Source organism: Eleginops maclovinus, chromosome 12, assembly GCF_036324505.1.
Source record: "Eleginops maclovinus isolate JMC-PN-2008 ecotype Puerto Natales chromosome 12, JC_Emac_rtc_rv5, whole genome shotgun sequence".
Taxonomy (NCBI): Eukaryota; Metazoa; Chordata; class Actinopteri; order Perciformes; family Eleginopidae; genus Eleginops; species Eleginops maclovinus.
In genome coordinates, this window is record NC_086360.1 from 12,182,587 (window position 1) to 12,202,057 (window position 19,471).

The window sequence follows — 19,471 nt, forward strand, 5'->3', positions numbered from 1 at the left end:
GATGATGTTAGGATGAAGGGATGTTGGTTCTTTCTTCTTTGACCCCTCTCATAAAGCCCTATTGTACAGATATGAATCGAAAGGAGGCCTCTCTCATCACTGAGAGTTGTCTCTGTCTCTCTCTCTGTGTGTGTGTGTGTGTGTGTGTGTGTGTGTGTGTGTGTGTGTGTGTGTGTGTGTGTGTGTGTGTGTGTGTGTGTGTGTGTGTGTGTGTGTGTGTGTGTGAGTGGCAGAATAGTAGGGAGGGAAAGATCCACATATGTGATTGAGACTCTGGCAAGAGCTCCACCTACTGTTTAACTTCTGCCATGCACCGAGTCTATAGATATGTATTAACTTGTTATTGTCCAATAAACTGAGCTGCACACACAGCATGTCCACAGACTGTCCACTGTCCTGTACATTTAAGAAAGTAATTCAGTAATTTACTTTTAAAGGCATTATGCTGCTTTATATTTCAATAAGTATAATCAACAAATACAATATTTTTGATATATTACATATTTAATCAGGCTGTTCAATTTGTTTTAATAACACTCACCTTTAACAGCTGAAAAAAATACAATGATTTTTTGCATTAACATATAAATAACATCATCACAATAATGTTTAATATGTCTCTTAATTGGGGCCTATCTGCCTGAATGTTACTTTGTAATTTTACTTAAGACAATGTTGACTCCATTTTCACTACTGACAGGTTGATAATATTTCAGCACACTTTCCTCACTTCCTCATTCATGCCAAAAATGTCCAATGCATGCTGTCCTCCCTCCCATCTTCTGCAGCGAGCTGTGCATTCCTTCTCACAACAAACACTGGGGCACCAGAGATTCAATATATGTGTGTGTGTGTGTGTGTGTGTGTGTGTGTGTGTGTGTGTGTGTGTGTGTGTGTGTGTGTGTGTGTGTGTGTGTGTGTGTGTGTGTGTGTGTGTGTGTGTGTGTGTGTGTGTGTGTGAGTGAGAGAGAGAGAGAGAGCTTGGGAGAAAGAGAGCGATATTTGCATTACTCTACATGAGCATTAGCCAAAACTGGATGGATGGAACAATGAATCCCCTGTTGGATTCCTCTCCTACCTGCCCGCCATAGTTTGTCCCAATGTGATCTGTTGTTACCAAAAGGGTAGAACAACATATGAACAAGGGATAGAGAAGCTAAACATAACAGTCAAATGCTTTTAAGTTTGTAGATGCTTTTTTTAATGAGTTTTGAAAGCCCCCTACTAAACAAAAAACTGAACATTTAGCACAGACAAATAGAGGGGATGCTTTTTATTCACAAGCTTCATCATAAAGAACCACATAGCCTCCATGTACATTGATTTGCAATAACACTAACATTTTGTTTTGGATATTTGGCAGTTAGAATCACAACCATTGTTCGGTCAAACTGAGAAAATGAAGATAGAAATGATGAACATTATATTAGAAATAGTGAAACACAACCCATCCGTATTTATATTCAATTATTACATTAATACATATAGATCATGACTGTTTTCATTATCATTCAGTTGTTGTGTCGGTAAGATGTTATAAGAGATGAATATTTTTAATAATAATAAATTAGGATTTACCTCAAGTAGCATTCACAGTGTAACAGAACAACAAAAGGCACATGAGTGATAAATACAAATTAACCCTGAATGAAATACAGAAACAGAACACCAATGCAAATAGATTTAAATATATTGTGAGTAATCTTCATATAAATACATTACATTTAAATATAAAATATATTAATTTTATGTGTTTAACAATGTGTCTTCTTTCATTTTCAAGGTCCCAATATCTGGGAACGATTTCATTAGGGAAGATATGAAACCTGCATCTATCACAAGAAGAAAACAACTATGCATCAAGTGACCTGATGAGCAGTAGTGCTTCCATTAAAAGAGAAAACAGATCAGAGGTTACTCGGTCTTTATGACTTATTGTCGTTGGGTCATTTAGAATCACAATGAAATACAGCAATATAATATTTTCCAAATCTCTTAAAAAACCTTCACACCCAGACCTGATCACAGAAACAACCAGTGACCCAAGATAACATCACATCATATCTCAACCATATAGATATCGAACATTCAATACATACATTTATAAAGAAGGTCACAATATAAGTCATAATAGTTGCTCTTCTGTATTTAAGCTTGTTATGCTACATTAGCATGTTCCTATTCTGAACATATTTTCATAGTATAACAGGTTTGGCATTTGGCACAAGAATAATATATATCATACTTTACAATAAAACTATAATGCTGATTATAAACTAAATAAGAATCTATAATTTATAAAAATAATTGGCATATTATAATTGTAAAATCATTCTATTAAAGGCTAAGTTATGGAAGTAACTGCAGTATATGTGACTGTTAACTGCAGCCAGCTGTAGTCTAGCTCCTCTGGACTAAAAACAGGCACAAGTAGACACAGAGAGCAAATCTAACTTAAGAAAATGTAGTATGACACATGCATTACTCGCAGTAAACATGAGTAAAGCAGCTGTGAATGATGAGAAACAATGTTCTCCACTGAAGGAGGGTATTTTACAAAGCAGGATTAAATACATTTAACCAGATAACTTGGAAAAAAAGCTTATATTCTTTCAACAATGTTTGAATTAATCATGATGTGGACCCTAATAGTGACATTTTGTTGAATATTGAGACATGATGACTTTCTAGGATATGCTATTTCAAGATGATTTGGATCATTTTATGATCCTACCTTTGATATAAGATGTCTTGTTTTAATGCAGCAGAGCTCTGCATACTAACAGCTGCCCAGATGTGGGCGACACTCTTTTCAGGCTTTCTCTCTTTCTAAGGCCCCCTATCTATATGAGCTCTTTCACTTCCTGTCAGCATTTGATACTCATCTCAGTTTGGCTCGGTCTGACCCCCTCTTCGGATGGTTTTGTAATGCGGAGGAGGTCTGCAAAACTGGGATCTGTGTCTGATGCCTGGAAAGTAGGAAGCTGCCGCCCTTTACTGTACATTCAGAGGCTCAGTCCGTCTTCCAGACCCCATTCAGGACCTTCACCACCTCCTCATATATGATGAAAACTATGGCCACATCCAGACACACACGGCCCAGCCGAGGAACCGTCCCTTTGTAAAAACTGTAGGTGGACATAGAGAGGAGAGAGAGGTGATTATAAAACATTGTTTTTAAGTTAGACATATTTATTATATGTATATGATTTATACATGCATGAATGAAATTCTAATCAAAATTTCAATTCAATTTATTAGATGAAATGGTTTAATTTAATGTTATATAACTGTCTTTGCCATATTGAAAATGTTTTGTGAGTTAAACATACATTTTAGATAAATATGACTTGTTTAAAAATCCTACTTCTGAGTTTCATTCTGATAAAATACATTTTTGAATCAATGTACTATATACTTTACATTATATTGTGTTATATTTATCAATAACTGGGTTGAAATAGAGTCAATATGTGTTTGCTTTTACAATAGCAAGCCTAAAAAGCATCAAGCAGCTTGGATAAGAGGGGATGAAAGCCTGCTGTGCACCTCACTCTATAAACCAAAGCAAAAATAAACCAAAATGAAGGCGTACTCACGCTGCCAGGCCCTCGTGTCTCATGATCTTTAAACCACAGTCCAATGTGCTTTTATATTTGTGTGCTTCCAGACCCTTTGAAAAGAAAAGAAAAGTATTGTTATTTCTAATCAATGACAACAGGACATCTTTCAACTAAAAAGCAGCAAAGAACACAAAAACCTGTGTTTTCTCAACAAGTAACGTACCTGCATCCTTGTCTTGATGACATCTAGTGGTGTGTTTCCAAAGACACTGGCTGCTCCAGCTACAGCTCCAAACATTCCCGTCACAATGGGGTTCATGGCTTTATTAGGGTTGTCACCTGGGGAAAGGACAGATAACATAAGGAGTCAGTAACACCAAATGCCTAGATGCAATTTCAGTCCTGGTACACCTCAGCTGGGTGTGTGCTGTAGTTACTTTTTGCACCTCAGATAGCTGTGTCCCAATTCCATACACTATGCAGAATAACATTCATACTATACTATACTATTGCTGGGTCAGAACATTTTGAAAATAATTCCATTTTTTTATTCAAATTACATGGACATTTTTGTTATATATATTATAATCCATTCGGAAACAACGGAATATAATCTAACATGAATCATTTTTTAAATGATTGCTCATAACTTCAAAATCAATTATTTAAAATATGCACCTTAACTTGAATAAAATGGATGCAGCCTCAAAACTTTGACCTTTCGCTTTAAAAAAATGTTCAATACAAATGATTTGCAGCATTTAAAGTTGGTCTAGTCAAATTATCCTATTCCTAACAATACTGGGAAAACATGCTGGTGAACTGATTGAATCCTCACCATGTGGGACGGCATGTTATTTAAAGTGATAGTATGGTTCATTACGAAACATCGTATTCAATAAAGGTGTAATCAAAATGTAATTAAGTAATCCTTGCCAATGTCCATTTAACGCACTTTTTCATGGTTACTTATTTCAAAATAAGTTGTAATATTTTGTAATCAATTATGACCAAAGCCCAACATTCCCCAGTTCCCAGTCCCAGTCTGTATGCTTGCATTTTCTTTGCAGCAAGACTTCTGCTTCATCAGGAAAGTGTATAAGCTAAACCATTATAGAGGAGCTACTTTAACACATATCTCAACTCATTTCTTAAACCATCAGCAGTATTGGTCTTTTAAATTACTCTCACACTTATAAACAGACAAACACACACAGTACATATTGATGCACACTGACCTTTGTACCAGTTCTTGAGAGAGGTCATCACATAGAATCGAATGGCTTGGTTGGAGCCTTGCTTAAGGACTGTGGCAGTGAGACCCTGGTATGTCCCTCTAATTCCTAGAAGGCATGATAAGTAGGTACATTTGTAATGCTCTTGTATTTGATAAACAACATCTGGGTGCCAATGTTTTAATAACGTTATGTTTTCAGCTGCATTACCCAGTCTGACCCGTAGATGTCAGCTGAGCTACATGCATTGAAGCTGGTGTTTACCTTGGGCATTGATAATCTCTCTGACACCGTGGAAGAAGCCCTTGTATTTCGGGTTGGCTGATGTCTGGTCATGAATGAATTTAACCTTCAGAGATAAACAAAACAAACAAGGTTAATCAAAACAGGAACTGTTGCTTTGCTTTTTTTCAGAAAGGAGACACACAAGGTGATAAAAGCGGCACAAATGTTTAGCCTGGCATTCCATTAAATACACTTTAAAAGAATACTGGGAATGTGCACAGACAGACACCATGTTTATCAAACAATTCTACTACAATAAACTGAGAAAAGTGTTATCACTTGTGTCTGCTGCTCACTTCCTTTGCTTGGTTGGGCATGAATGTCCTGAGATTTGTTTCAGAAATGTAACAGATGTTATATTTAGGAAAGTCTAAGGGAAAAAAGCATGCTTATTCTGTGGATCACAAATATCCCCTAAATGCTTAATGAGAGTGATCATCCCTTAAACCAAAACTTCACATTACTTCCATCTGGTCGGAGATACAGAACAATGAAATGGAGCTTCAGCTGGAGTTTTGTTCTTTCTAAAATATCAGATTAACCTTGCTGACACTGTTGTCAAAGGGAAAATTGAATGAATTTTCACAATAAGATAGTTTGTACTGTCTTTATCAGCATGATGTCCTGTGTATATCCATCTGTTGCTATTTGTCTGTTGTTAAACATATAACTGTGTGTTTCTGTGTAGTGGCTGTGAAATCAAATGTCCCTCTGGGACGATAAATCAGGTGGTAACATACCTTAACAGTTTCCATGGGACACACCACTAAAACAGCTTCCAGGACCCCGGCTCCGAGCCCACACAGCAGGCCCTTGGTGCTGTCCAGTCGACCGTTCTCATCCCTCGCACGGTTGCTGAGGAACTCAAACACCCCGAACCTGAATGGACAGAAGAGAGCAAGCAAGGTATTATGGGACACGTCACCCAAGATCACAATCCAGTGTTTGTAAAAATGATCAAGAAAAGAGTACATTTATAAAATAAAACATACAGAACACGCAAAAATAACAGAATGTTTTTGTGCTTAGACATTACTAATACACCTCTAGCATGTGAAAAAAGGACACAGTAGATAATTAGCCTGCACCTCGTCAGCAGGGGTCCGGAAGTACATGAGGATGTTTCCACTCATAGATTTATTGTTAAATTATAACCACAGGCGAAGCACCCCAGGGCAAAAATCTTCCTGACTAATTTCAGAATGTGATGTCAGCTTTTAGTTTATTGTCCTTAGCTTACTTGACACTAATTAACGATGCACCAATAAAATGGTGTCTCAGTAACCAAAGAGTGAAGAGCAACAGCTGCCATGGAGTCCAGCCCAGAGAGAGCGACAGAGACACAGGTGCGTTTTATGTATCACTGCAATCAGAAAATGTTGTGCCAGTAAGTCCTTTGCAAGAAAGGTTATTTATAGAAGAAATTGAATTGTAGAGAAGGGAGGATGCTGCCCGGTACATTTAGCAAAAGGGCGGGGGAGGACAGACACTTGGCCTTGATGAATGCTTTGTTTTCCCCACTGACGTTTCTTAGTCTGCTTTAACCATCTACCTGCCGTCATCACAGGATTCATCTCCTATACCCGTCTAAGTGCCTTTCTCCCATCTGCTTTTTTATTTGAACATTTTCCTCTACTCATTAACTTTCCACATCTGTTCCTCTCTCTCCATGCACACATTTGGTTCCCTAAGACTACGCAATTAACTGACTCCTACTGTTGAACCCAAACATACAACACATGAAAATAAATCTTGGCTCTCGTCAAATAGTGTTCTGGCTTTGAAGAGAATAAAATATGAAAAATTGTACTAATGCTGCACTGAGATGGCGGTGCACTTAATGCCTAACCTTGTGAAACAAATACTATTGGTTAAAAGCTGCTGGAGAGAAATATGCTACTGTCAGGCCTGCTCCTGTGCCAATTTACTCTCCGAATAATCCTTTCCCCATTTAACAAGTGGACTAAACTTCACCGTTCAAATGTGACACATTGCGTTTTGGCCGACATTCACAGTCGGAGATGAGTCATTCTGGACAGCGCTGCCAAATCTTCATTAGTGGGTCTTTCTACAAGGTCAGTTGTGCTGATGAGAAGAGGAGGTAAAGGAGAGAGAAAAGAGCCGGCTGGAGACTGAAAAGGAAAGAAATAAAGGAAGCCGGGCAGACAAGGGCAAGATGTAAATGTGGATGAAGGGTTAAGGGGAGGAAAAGGTCAAAGGCTCTCTTGTCTGTCCTTCTGATACCTCAAGCAGGAGATGTGATGCACGATGGTGCACAGGCAATCAGTTAATGGGATGGGGGAGAAAGAGGGTTGAAGAGGAAAGTAGCGATATTCAGGGGGAGGGGAAGGATGCTAGAGAAAGTAAGAAGGGAACATATCGAACAGGCGACTCAGGAGAAGTGATGTTCAATCAAAGTGCCATGGTATTTTCAATAAATCTAAATGTAACTGCTTCCATCGTAAAGGCTTTAAATCTCTCTGTCATGTTCAACGTTTGTAACTGTGTTTTTCGTGTTTGCTCTAAATAAATTAAAAGGAAGGCATTTATTTATATTGCACTTATACACAGAGGTATTTCCAAGTGCTTTACAGGCACAGGACAGCATTTTATTTATTTATTTTTACTTTTACCTTTATCTATCCAGGATAGTTCTCATTGAGATTAACAATCTCTTTTTCAAGAGTGTACTGGCCCAAGATAGGTACAGTAACAGCACAGTTACAGACCATTTTAAAACACACATTCACAACACAATCATACAGCAAGTTCAGCCAAAGTATTCACAGACACAGCGGCCTGGTTCAAAATCATTGAAAGTTGCTTTGAGTCTGTTTAAAGAAACCAGCTCTCTGAGTTTCAGCTCATTTTGCCGCTTTTTCCAAGTCACAGGAGCAGCATAATTAAACGCCCTCTTCCCTAATTCAGTAAGGACTTTTAGTAAATATAGAAGTATAAAATATTGTAAACCACTCTAAAGGAAGCTGATGCCAACAGTAGGCTGCATAATGGGGATCGTTACACACCAAATAAAGACAAAATCATAAGATGATTACTAAAAACTCAAAGAAATAATAAGTTAGTAAGTTCTTATGTGTACAACTAGCAAGCAACAGGTTATCATTGTATAACTCATATGCATTTTTTAGTCAATATAATCTGAAAAGCAGAGCAGAACCAAGACATATTCTAAACCTCTCTACTATTCCATGCCATAATTCCTCAGAGGAAACCAGTGAGATTCTGGAAACACACACACACATACATTTAGTTTTTTATAATTTGGTTTGGTTTACTTTTTTCCTAAATAAACATGGTCCTTTAACATGTGAGTACGACATGTGAATTATTAATTCCTAATTATCCATCTTTGATTTTACCTGGATCAAAATAATCATCCCTAAATGATACAAAACTGAGCAACACTAAGCTGAATCATGACATTCATGTGATCAAACACACACACACACACACACACACACACACACACACACACACACACACACACACACACACACACACACACACACACATTGACAGAGTACAAACACAAGTCTCTATCTCAGTTCCCCTATTGAGACCCTGCCTGTCTTTGAGTGGCATCAACGCTCCGCCTGGCTGGACCTGTCTGTTTGATGGACAGACAAGTCCAGCAGGGCTAGTCCCATCATAACCCAAACCTCCCCCTCCCCCTCCCCCTCCCAGACACACACACACACACACACACACACACACACACACACACACACACACACACACACACACACACACACACACACACACACACAGACACACACACACACACACACACACACACACACACACACACACACACACACACACACACATAAACAATCACAATAAAGAAAGAAAGAAAGAACAGAGAAGGAGCGAAATAATGAAATGGGGAACAAAGAACTGTGGCAATAAAAGCGTCTGACTTATTTTTGTGCAACATGTGTGTGAGCAGACAGGCACAGCAATGTGCTCCCCTGTCTGAAGATAAATGTCATTGCTGTAAGAGAATAATGTAATTATACTGAAGGCTAGTTTGGCATTTATGCCTTGCATTGTGGGTAATGGACCAGAATAATTGGAATGTGTGAGTTAGTGTTTCCAGGTAAAAGATCACAACAGCACAGCTAAAAGTGCTCATTTTATTCCAGCCTTTACTGCACACATATTTATTAGATCATACATAAATGTAATAAAATATGGGTTTTATAATTTAAGCTACTCTACATAGGTAGAAATTTATGTCGCAAATTTAACCAAGTGACTACTGTATATATTTATTGTAAATGTGCTAAAGTAAATATTTCAGAAACCTTTTAGTTATTTCACTCACCTGACAGCAGATTTGGGTATGGATCCATACAGCAGTGAGCTGAGTCCTCTGTACAGCCCTTTGACTCCGTGACCCTGTACTGTCTGTTTTACACAGTCCCCTGCAGGAAGAAAACATTCTTTTTATTTTTTGAGATTCTTCGAGTTAGCCAGTTATTAAATATAGGTCCATCTTCTATCTTCTTCTTTTATTGTAGTGAAACATTTTTTAATAAGTTAATTGTGCATTTTGGTATGGAACGGCCCTTACACCAAAAGAGATACATCTGTCCTTCACTTTTTGGCTGATCCAAAGGCGGTTTACAACCAAATCTTTTAGTTTCTACTTTGAATGTTGTGTCTGACTATTGGAGATGTCTCCAAGTCCAGTTATCAAAGTTCTGCTAGTTAGCCAAATGCATGACTGAGCAGAGAAGCAACAGCTGTCTCGAGCACTCATTAGCAGGGTCTCCTATCCTCAGAGCTGTAGCCAATATAACACTTCCTGTGTGTGTGTGTGTGTGTGTGTGTGTGTGTGTGTGTGTGTGTGTGTGTGTGTGTGTGTGTGTGTGTGTGTGTGTGTGTGTGTGTGTGTGTGTGTGTGTGTGTGTGTGTGTGCGTTGATGGTGGGTGTGCAACGGTCTGTTCTAAGTCATATAAACAAGCGCAGCGACAGCCTGCCAGAATCCCTAATGTACCTGGGGATGATGGGTAATTAGATAATGAGCTCCTGAGAGAAACACAGAGACACGATGAAGTACTGAATATACTGTAGGATATAGATAGATAGATAGATAGATAGATAGATAGATAGATAGATAGATAGATAGATAGATAGATAGATAGATAGATAGATAGATAGATAGATAGATAGATAGATAGATAGATAGATAGATAGATAGATAGATAGATAGATAGATGGTCGGTCGGTCGGTCGGTAGTAGGTAGGTAGGTAGGTAGGTAGGTAGGTAGGTAGGTAGGTAGGTAGGTAGGTAGGTAGGTAGGTAGGTAGGTAGGTAGGTAGGTAGGTAGGTAGGTAGGTAGGTAGGTCGGTCGGTCGGTCGGTCGGTCGGTCGGTCGGTCGGTCGGTCGGTCGGTCGGTCGGTCGGTAGGTAGTAGGTAGGTAGGTAGTAGGTAGTAGGTAGGTAGGTAGGTAGGTAGGTAGGTAGGTAGGTAGGTAGGTAGGTAGGTAGGTAGGTAGGTAGGTAGGTAGGTAGGTAGGTAGGTAGGTAGGTAGGTAGGTAGGTAGGTAGGTAGGTAGGTAGGTAGGTAGGTAGGTCGGTAGGTCGGTAGGTCGGTCGGTCGGTCGGTCGGTCGGTCGGTAGGTAGGTAGGTAGGTAGGTAGGTAGGTAGGTAGGTAAACTACAACTCACCTATTCCTCTGTATTTGGGTGGATTAGCCCTCTCATCCAGCTGTAACTGCGTCTTGACATACTCTGTTGGGAAGGTGATGCAGATCTCTATGCCACCTGCAATACCCCCTGAAAAAAAAAGAAAATCAGAGCAGATATTTATTAAATATGGAACACAAAGAATAGGTATAAACTAACTTTAATGTGAACAAACATTAATGCCCAAGAAGGAAGAGGACGCTTTGTTGACATATTGCCTAAACTTAGCATACCATGCTGCCTGGCTGCAGCCTAAGAAAGCCTGATTCAGTTCCCTGTCGCCTTTATGAATTGCAGGGATGTGCCATTACGTTATGGATCATTACAGAGACTCCACAAATGGCTTTCCCTGCATAAACATTAAAAGCGCATCAGCTGAGGGAGGAAGAGTAACGAGCAGAGAAAATATAAATCAACTGTTCCTACTCCGGCTAAACTACCCAGCGCCTGTGCTGTTTGAGACGAGAGGAAAGGATTGTGTGAGATAATGTATCTGCCTCCAAAATATTAGTATGTCTAGATGAAAATACACTAAAACAAAGGAAATAAAGAATTGAATGAATAAGCGTGTGTAACAGTTCTGCCTGAAACCAGCACAGTGGATGAGTTGAGTGGATGAGAACAAGTGTCCAAAAGCGAAGCCAATGCACAACACAGTGAGTCACGAGGACGGGAGGGAGGATGAAAAGAGGGCTGACATTAATTTAATTATCAGCCCAGGCTGAAGGGAGGGGCTCCATTACCCAGGCCAAGACCCTCCATTAACTCAATGACACATGCATACAAGCGTACTGGGCAAGAGATACACACAGACCAGGGTGGTTACACATAGACATGTCTCCCCCCCACCTGTACAAAACAAAAATTACGAGGAATATTTTACTGTACATAATGTGTATTGGACAGAAAACGAGACATAAAAAACTGAAATGCCTTTCTGTCCCATGTACAGTCTAAATATGTCCCAATCAGACTCAACAGGAAGTGGGTTTCTATCTGTTTTTGGGAATTACCACTTGAGATGTTTTGGGAGAAAAAATAGTAGCTCAGATGCTTTTAATAGACAGTGTTTTTTCTTACGGTTTAAACATGCATGTGAGAAATTTAGCTCTGCAGTTTTTCACTCGTCACATGTCACTGTTGTCAACAAAACCTTTATCCCTGTGACACCTAAAAGCAGAGCCTCCACTTAAGATAAAAAACATATATTTAACCCAGGACACAGGAAAGGACTATAAAAAGATGGCATTACAATTCAAAGTAAATACCAAAAGTTTGGATAACACTAAATGAACATAACAGTTGATATTACTCGTGGCCTTTTGCATAAGGGACATCTCAGTTTTTCTCAAGCCTTAAAAGCATCTGACTCATCCTGTTCTCTTTGTCTGCACCCCCCTTGGCTGATTTAATCAGGAAAATCAATAAGGAAAATGGCTTTTAATTAAGGCCATACACTTATCTAACAAAATCATTTAGCGTCATTTATCTCAATATAGTCTTATCGCGGCCAAATTCTAAAAGGGCCAAATTCTAATATTGAAATTGTGTGATTCAAAGCATGATATATGAAATATATAGAATGTGTGTTTTTATTAAAAATGTAGTTTTTTATAATTTGGTTTGGTTTACTTTTTTCCTAAATAAATATGGTCCTCTAACATCTGAGTACGACAGCGCACAATTATTAATTCCTAATTATCCATCTTAAATTTTACCTGGATCAAAATAATCATCCCTAAATGATACAAAACTGAGCAACACTAAGCTGAATCATGACATTCATGTGATCAAACACACACACACACACACACACACACACACACACACACACACACACACACACACACACACACACACACACACACACACACACACACACACACACACACACACACACACGTGCACTTTAATCGCCATGCCAGTGATATGTAATTCTTTTAATCCTAACAGAGTTGTAAGTAAGTGTAAGGAGGCTAAGGCGCAAAATAAATCCCATGAGCTTTGCAATGCTCCATTCCAGTCTCGGAACCCGTATCAGTGGTTCAGTGTACCTCAGAGAAGAGGAAACAATAAACCTCATTCATCTGTGCAGCCAGTATAACGCTACAAACCAAGCAGCAATCACTCATGGGCGGCGACTCAGCAACACACACACACACACACACACACACAATCAATCCTCCTCAGAAACACAGCCCCTGTGGTGAAGAGGCAGTTTGTTTGTCTTCTAGTTCATTTTGCTACCTGCATTCAGAACGAACACACACACACACACACACACACACACACACACACACACACACACACACACACACACACACACACACACACACACACACACACACACACACACACACACACACACACACACACACACACACACACACACACACACACACACACACACACACATTTACAGATGACACCCAAAATGATTCCTGTGCAGGTGCCAAACGTGGGTTACATGAACAAAATGGTCATTAATCCTTATTTTCACAAATAGACTCCCTCTCCTTCCAATTCTATGAGCAGCACCTTCTTTCCTCTCTCCTTAATCTCACAGCAACACTTCTCAACACTGTGTCATAAAATCGATACATCCACATAGATCCTTGACACTCTCTATTACACGACAAGAAATAGAAAAGGCATGAGCAATATTCAGAGCCCAGAGGAGGCGGGAGCCTGCTTCTACAGATTCTTCGGAGACTGGAAACTAACTCAAGCTAAGCAGCAGTTTGAAAAACATATAGGAGGTAACACTGTGGCTTTATAGTTCGAGCAACCCTTCAGATGGGAACATAACAACTGTATTTGAAAATCAAACTATTCAAATCAAATACTATTTCAATGGTATTAAAAAGCTGCTTTTAAAGCTTCTTTCAACTGGAGAAAATACTTTCCACACAAATGTTGCTACAGGGATTTGTTTCAATTCAGCAACATGAATGTAATTGAGCTACTGATGTTGGGTGATATGGCTTGGCTCCCTGTGAGCATTCACATATTACCCACAGATGCTTTAATACAGTTCTTCCATACCAAACTTGAAGAAAACATTGCTTTATGAACCTGGCATTGTGCACAAGAGTCACATTAAAACCAAGATGAACGAAAAGTCAGGGGATCACCAAAAACATTGAGGTTCATCCCCTCAGCCAAATGGACATTTTTAAGAACTTTTACAGCAATCCATCTAATGACTGCTAAGATTTCAATTACAAATAACGAAAATGTCAACCTGCTAGCGACACTTGAGGAGAAGTTTACAGGAACATCCTCTGGGCCACAAATCTCTATACATTTCACTACAATCCATCCAACAGCATATACTTAATTATACTGTATGTGTGTATACATATTTCCGCACATATCTACTGATGCATGCTGCACACAGACACAACTTCATTGCCACTTTTTCACAGCACAGAGAGACACAGAGGCCGCCAGCTGACAGGGAGGAACTGTCTCTGAAATCTTGTCCTGCCTGCTGCAGTGATTCTAATGAGCATCCAACACATCTGGTCCACAAGAAAAAAAAAAGTTTGGATCATCTGACAATCTAGCATGGAGTTTGAATGTGGCAGTTTCGAAAATGTGTACTTAATTTTCCTTAAGATAAATGTTTTTAAAGCAGTGTTGCAAAAAACCACACACTTTTTCAGTGACTTCATGTTCTTCTAAGACTTTAAAACTTATCCCAACAGTCAACAGTGTGTATGTATCTATTGTATGTGTGTGTTTTGGTGTATGAACCAGCAGATTAATAAGCAGTTTTCCTGCATAATCTATTTATTATTCATCCAGATGTTCCTTATTTAGATTCCTTTAAATTCTCTGGAGTCAGGGAGAAGATGTTATTAAGTCTATATCTCCAGTCCAAACGAAGAACATAGCCAGAGGACTGATGTACTTCAAACATGAGGTGTCCTAATAAGAGAGCCGTCATATTCCTGTTTTGCCCAGAGCAAAACATGAAAAGAATTATTCATCTGACGTCTGGCCTTTAAGCCTTCCTCTGTCCTGCTCAACACTCCCTAATGCTCCACTGATGATTAATTACTGGGAGGATGCTGATTAATTTTACAGAGGAACTGTTTTAACTGCAGCATGCAGATTGTTCACTGATTTACATGAACGGGGCTACTGCCCACAGGTTATTCTGATACTGAGTACAGTCGTAGACAAAGCAGCAAGGCTCTTACCAGATAAAGAATAACATTATCGGCTTTTCCATACTTTTCCATACATTTTTGTTTCTCACATTGAGGTTTGAGATTATTATGCAACATACAGTAATGTATATTCAGTCTGCTTCATCATATTGCCCAAGTTAAGTTAGATCTTCATGCATTAAAACATTGAACTAATTCATAAGGCAACTATTTTTGGTCAAAATTCTCTAAAAATCTTCTATATCACTCAGTAGGAAGCAGATAGAGAACACTTTGAGGCCTTTAAAAGATGGTTGTTGGGCGACCATCTTTCAAATCTACGAAGTGTTTGACTAAGATAATTACTTTAAAATGAATTAGTCTGCTGTGGTTATATAACTTTGACAAATTATAGCAAATACTCGACAATCCTGATTGATTCTATCAAACAAGGATCCTAGTTTCTCTACATAATAGTGACATCAATTAAAACCAGTGGCTAATTGAAAGAGAAAAAAATATTGAAACTCTCGGTCTCTTGGTGAAAACGATGAGGCAACCATCTAAAACTATCCATGTGGTGCGGTAATGAAGCTCAAAGACATTCTCAAACGCAATTAAGAAACTAATAATGTATTATTAAGTCAGCAGTCACATGGGCCTAATATATTTTAAATTACTGTGCTAATTTCCGCACACCTATTTGTTTTTGTTGCTGCATAACACCAACAACATGAAGCTGACAGGCTACAGCGAGCGGGGGGGGTTGAGAGGGGTGCACTGTAATTTATCATCTAGCAGCTTGTGGTACTCAGAGTGTGCAGGCATCAGTACAGGGAAGGGGAGGAGACAGTGTGCGTCACCTGTGACGCGAGGAAACATGGAATAAGCGTTCAGTTTGACAAGCCCTCTGAGCCTGAGAGGAGACAACCACTCAGAAAATTTAACAGGCTGCCCAGAGGCCAGAGAGAGAGACGGAGGAGACGAAAAGAGAGCAGGAAAAGTGAAATAAAAACACGCCTTTCTCAGTGGAGAATCAAATCTATCATGATAATAATAAAAATACTTTCATTCCCCCTCCATCCCTCTGCTTTCTAAGTGTTGCTCCGAGGGTTAATAGATGAATGCCACAATGGAACAGTGTATGAATGCACGGCAGACAGCGAATCAGTACCAGAGACCCATTTAGAGCGCCCTCTCTCCCTCAGGCCTCACACAGATAAAGCTCTCCCTACTTCCTTGTCTAAACTTCAGTCATCACCACTGGCTGTGGAGAGAAGACTTGAACTAGCCGAGAGCTCACAGACCTCTAAAAGCTTTGGGAATGTGCACCCATCCTCCTCAACCACTGTCTATGTGGGATCTTTAATCCATTAGGCTCTGACCTTCTACTTCTTGCTTTTTCTACTCAGAGCCTTCGGGCATGTGCGTGAGGCTCGCTCTCTCCACACAGACATTGCTAAGCATGATAGATACATTTAAAGTAGCATTAGCATGTCACAACACTGAGACATGTCATTTGGATTTATGCACTGCTACAGATGATTGAGAAGTATTGGTATCGAGACATTGTGAACTATCAGCCACGCTTTTTGATGGGCGACATCTTAGGATAGACTCCAAAAGACAGTTAATCTACTGCTGAGTCATACCAATAATGCACTATCATTAAACTACTCAAACTGACACACACTTTCATTTCCAAAATCTTTGAAAAACAGTGATTAATCAATGTTTTCCTTATCGGGAGTAGTCAGAGGGTTCAAAGTATTGAGACAGAGAGAGTGAAATCATGCTGCTGTTGCAAAACTGGACAGACACCGGGAGCAACACTGGGCCATTTCAAGTCAATCAGGCTGCACAGGACTGAAGGGGGAAGGGAAAGGTCTCACCACAGCCACATTTCCATTCCATGGTGGCTGACAGGGCGATACGAGTCAAGACTGTAGAGGAGACGCTTTTCTCTTTGTAACAACCATGTTCCACATAAAAAATGATGCAACAGTTGTTTGTATATGTTATAGTCCTCTTTGAATATCTTTGAGTGGATAACAAGTTCCAAAATACATTAGAGCATGATCTTTATTTTGAATTAAAGTACCTATCATATGAATACATACGGTAGGCTACATCACATACACATATTTGTGACTATGAGATAAAAAGCAGAGGTAGATATAGGCTTTGATGGAAATTTAGACAGTCTGTAATGTCAAATATATCACATTTTGAATTTATGTTGCTCTTTATTCCTGTTAGGAGCTATTTTTTATCATTTTGTATGCTATGGTATATGTTGCCTGTGTGCTACACCATGTAAACATGAAATTAAATCTAAATTGAAAGGGGCATTTCAAATATCGCTCATTTTACAGCACCCAACAAAGCAGCATGTATGTTACTGTTAACATACAGTATGATATGACAACACTGAGCATGTATGCACACAGAGTTTAAAGGAATAATTGATAAATAAATTATTAGTCATTTTCAAGCAAATAATAATAAATGTAAGATTGTATGCTTTTCTTTCTCATATATATAATGTTAAATTGTTTCAGAAGAAAACTGAAGTGTTAGATGCACGCCTAAAATTGTTTGTTTACAATCTTCAATCAAAATGAATTAATTCAAAACAATACAATATTCAGGATGTATCTGGTGCCAGAAAACAAGACTGAAATCAACAGAGTGCAGCAAATATCAGCATGTGGCCTTAATACAGCGGCATCTCTGCGAAGCGCTTTATCAACGGATCTGCTGCACCCGATCATCAACACAGGGGGGGAGGTCTGAACCTCAGCGGGGATAAACTGATGAATCACAGGTATGGCTAAAACAAGCATCAGCTGAAGTGGTGCTAAACGAAAAAGTAAATTAATAGGTCTGTTCAAATGTTTAACCTAATATGTGTTGCTATTGCTATTGCAGCTTCAGTTCATAGATTGTTTTATTCCTCAGTTTCATATTATATACAAATTATGTAGGGGGGTTTTAAGCAGTCAAACTAAGAAACTCTGGTCACTCTCTAGGTATGTCATTTTATTGAATATAGAGTATACCCCTTATTCAAAATGTAATTGATGAACTGTTCAACTGTAACAATATTGTTGCTGCGGTGGAATAAAGCATTGAGGTAATATTTTCTGGTAAAGATTGATGGTATTGAGAAAATAATCCAACTATGAGGTCCATTCATTATCTGCACAGGAACCTTTTGATCATATACAATTATCTAAACCAAAACAAGGTTTTTATTATATGGAAGAGATTTATGTTGTAGATGTCTCAAAAAAAAAATGTATATTCAAATTTACAATTCCAGGAAAAGTCTGAAAATCATATGATCAAGAGAAAAGCTCAACATTAAAGGTCTGTCCTCTGGCTCACATTCATACCTGAGACATTGTTTAAATGGCTCTGGTCTCAGGAGAGAGTGTCCCCTACACTGCTGCATGCATCAAACCACTCTTATACCATTATGTTAAGTGCACTGGAGGTGATCTGTAGATTAGATGGATACAATCACATCAGTGCAGCAGGTAAGATCTGCCTATGGCAATGTCAGTAAGAAAACTAGTGTCTTGTTTGTCTTGGGGCAATAAGCTCTCAAAAATAATTATCTTTTACAATTGTTTCAAGGGTCATGGGGTCAGCGTCTCACTTTGCAAGAAAATCTAGTAACTCTGTTAACATACTTCGTTTTACAGCTCATCCTTTATCTTGAGAAACAAGTTGTGCAGCTCTCACTCACTTCCTCTGTGCAGCTCCACTAACTAGTGAAACGTGTCATTAAGGAAGAGAAACGCCTTGGATGTAATTCGTGCAGCCAAACCGAGTCCAAAACAGCCATGAGCAATCTAACATCCCGATTCTAATTTTACAAATTAAAACGTGTTTGTGCAAAAAAAAAAAAAAAAAATGGTTGACCTTACTTCCCATTCTTATGGTGTGACTACATGCATTTACCATTAACTAACTCTTCGCAGTTTTAATGGTTTGCCCTTATTATATATCTTTTTAGAGCATTATTGTTGCACTCTTTAAACCAAACACACAATTTCACAAATTATGACTATCTTCAACAATAATTGCAATAATATTCACCTGGCATTGTAACCAGTGACATTTTGTCCGACTTTTCCGCTTGACAATTAATGAACTTACCTGCCAGGATGGCTTTCCCCGGGTGGGTTAGTTTCGCTTTCCCCGCCGGAGCCGCGGCCGCCAGACACCGGGGTCTGGGGAAAGGGTTGATATATGTGCCTCTTCCCTGCATGCCGACGGGGAAATGAACAGTACAATCTAGAAGTCTACTATTGTGAGGTTTTTCTTCAATTAGGTAGCTTGCAGTTTGTTTTCTAAGTAGGCTGGAGCGCGCAACACATGGACGGATGCTGTCTGGTGCGCTTCTGATACTGGTGACGCGCGGTGCATCCAGCTGATCTACTGACGGTGGGCGTACACCAGGACTATCAAGGAAGTTGAGATCTTCTATAGACAATATTAGCCAT

At 39.1% G+C, this 19,471-nt stretch overlaps 1 protein-coding gene across 1 annotated transcript; it reads right to left on the bottom strand.

Annotated features, from left to right (window-relative positions):
* Positions 1 to 1,258: 1,258 nt before the first annotated feature.
* On the bottom strand, positions 1,259 to 19,436 carry si:dkey-178e17.1 (tricarboxylate transport protein B, mitochondrial). Its single transcript, XM_063896273.1, has 9 exons — positions 19,125 to 19,436; positions 10,783 to 10,890; positions 9,432 to 9,531; positions 5,824 to 5,962; positions 5,063 to 5,147; positions 4,802 to 4,906; positions 3,787 to 3,902; positions 3,600 to 3,673; positions 1,259 to 3,128 (listed from the first exon to the last, which is right to left on the bottom strand). Exons 1-9 carry the CDS (start codon positions 19,234 to 19,236, stop codon positions 3,014 to 3,016), a joined length of 954 nt encoding a protein of 317 aa, XP_063752343.1. The 5' UTR covers positions 19,237 to 19,436; the 3' UTR covers positions 1,259 to 3,013.
* Positions 19,437 to 19,471: the final 35 nt, after the last annotated feature.

Bases quoted from the DNA above. Each gene is read 5' to 3' on its own strand.
- si:dkey-178e17.1 (XM_063896273.1), bottom strand. From the start codon at position 19,236: ATGCAGGGAAGAGGCACATATATCAACCCTTTCCCCAGACCCCGGTGT. The intron at 5,148-5,823 runs GTATGTTACCAC...TTATCTCTGAAG, and splicing joins GTCCCATGGAAACTGTTAAG to GTTAAATTCATTCATGACCA. The intron at 4,907-5,062 runs GTAAACACCAGC...CATGCCTTCTAG, and splicing joins AGAGATTATCAATGCCCAAG to GAATTAGAGGGACATACCAG.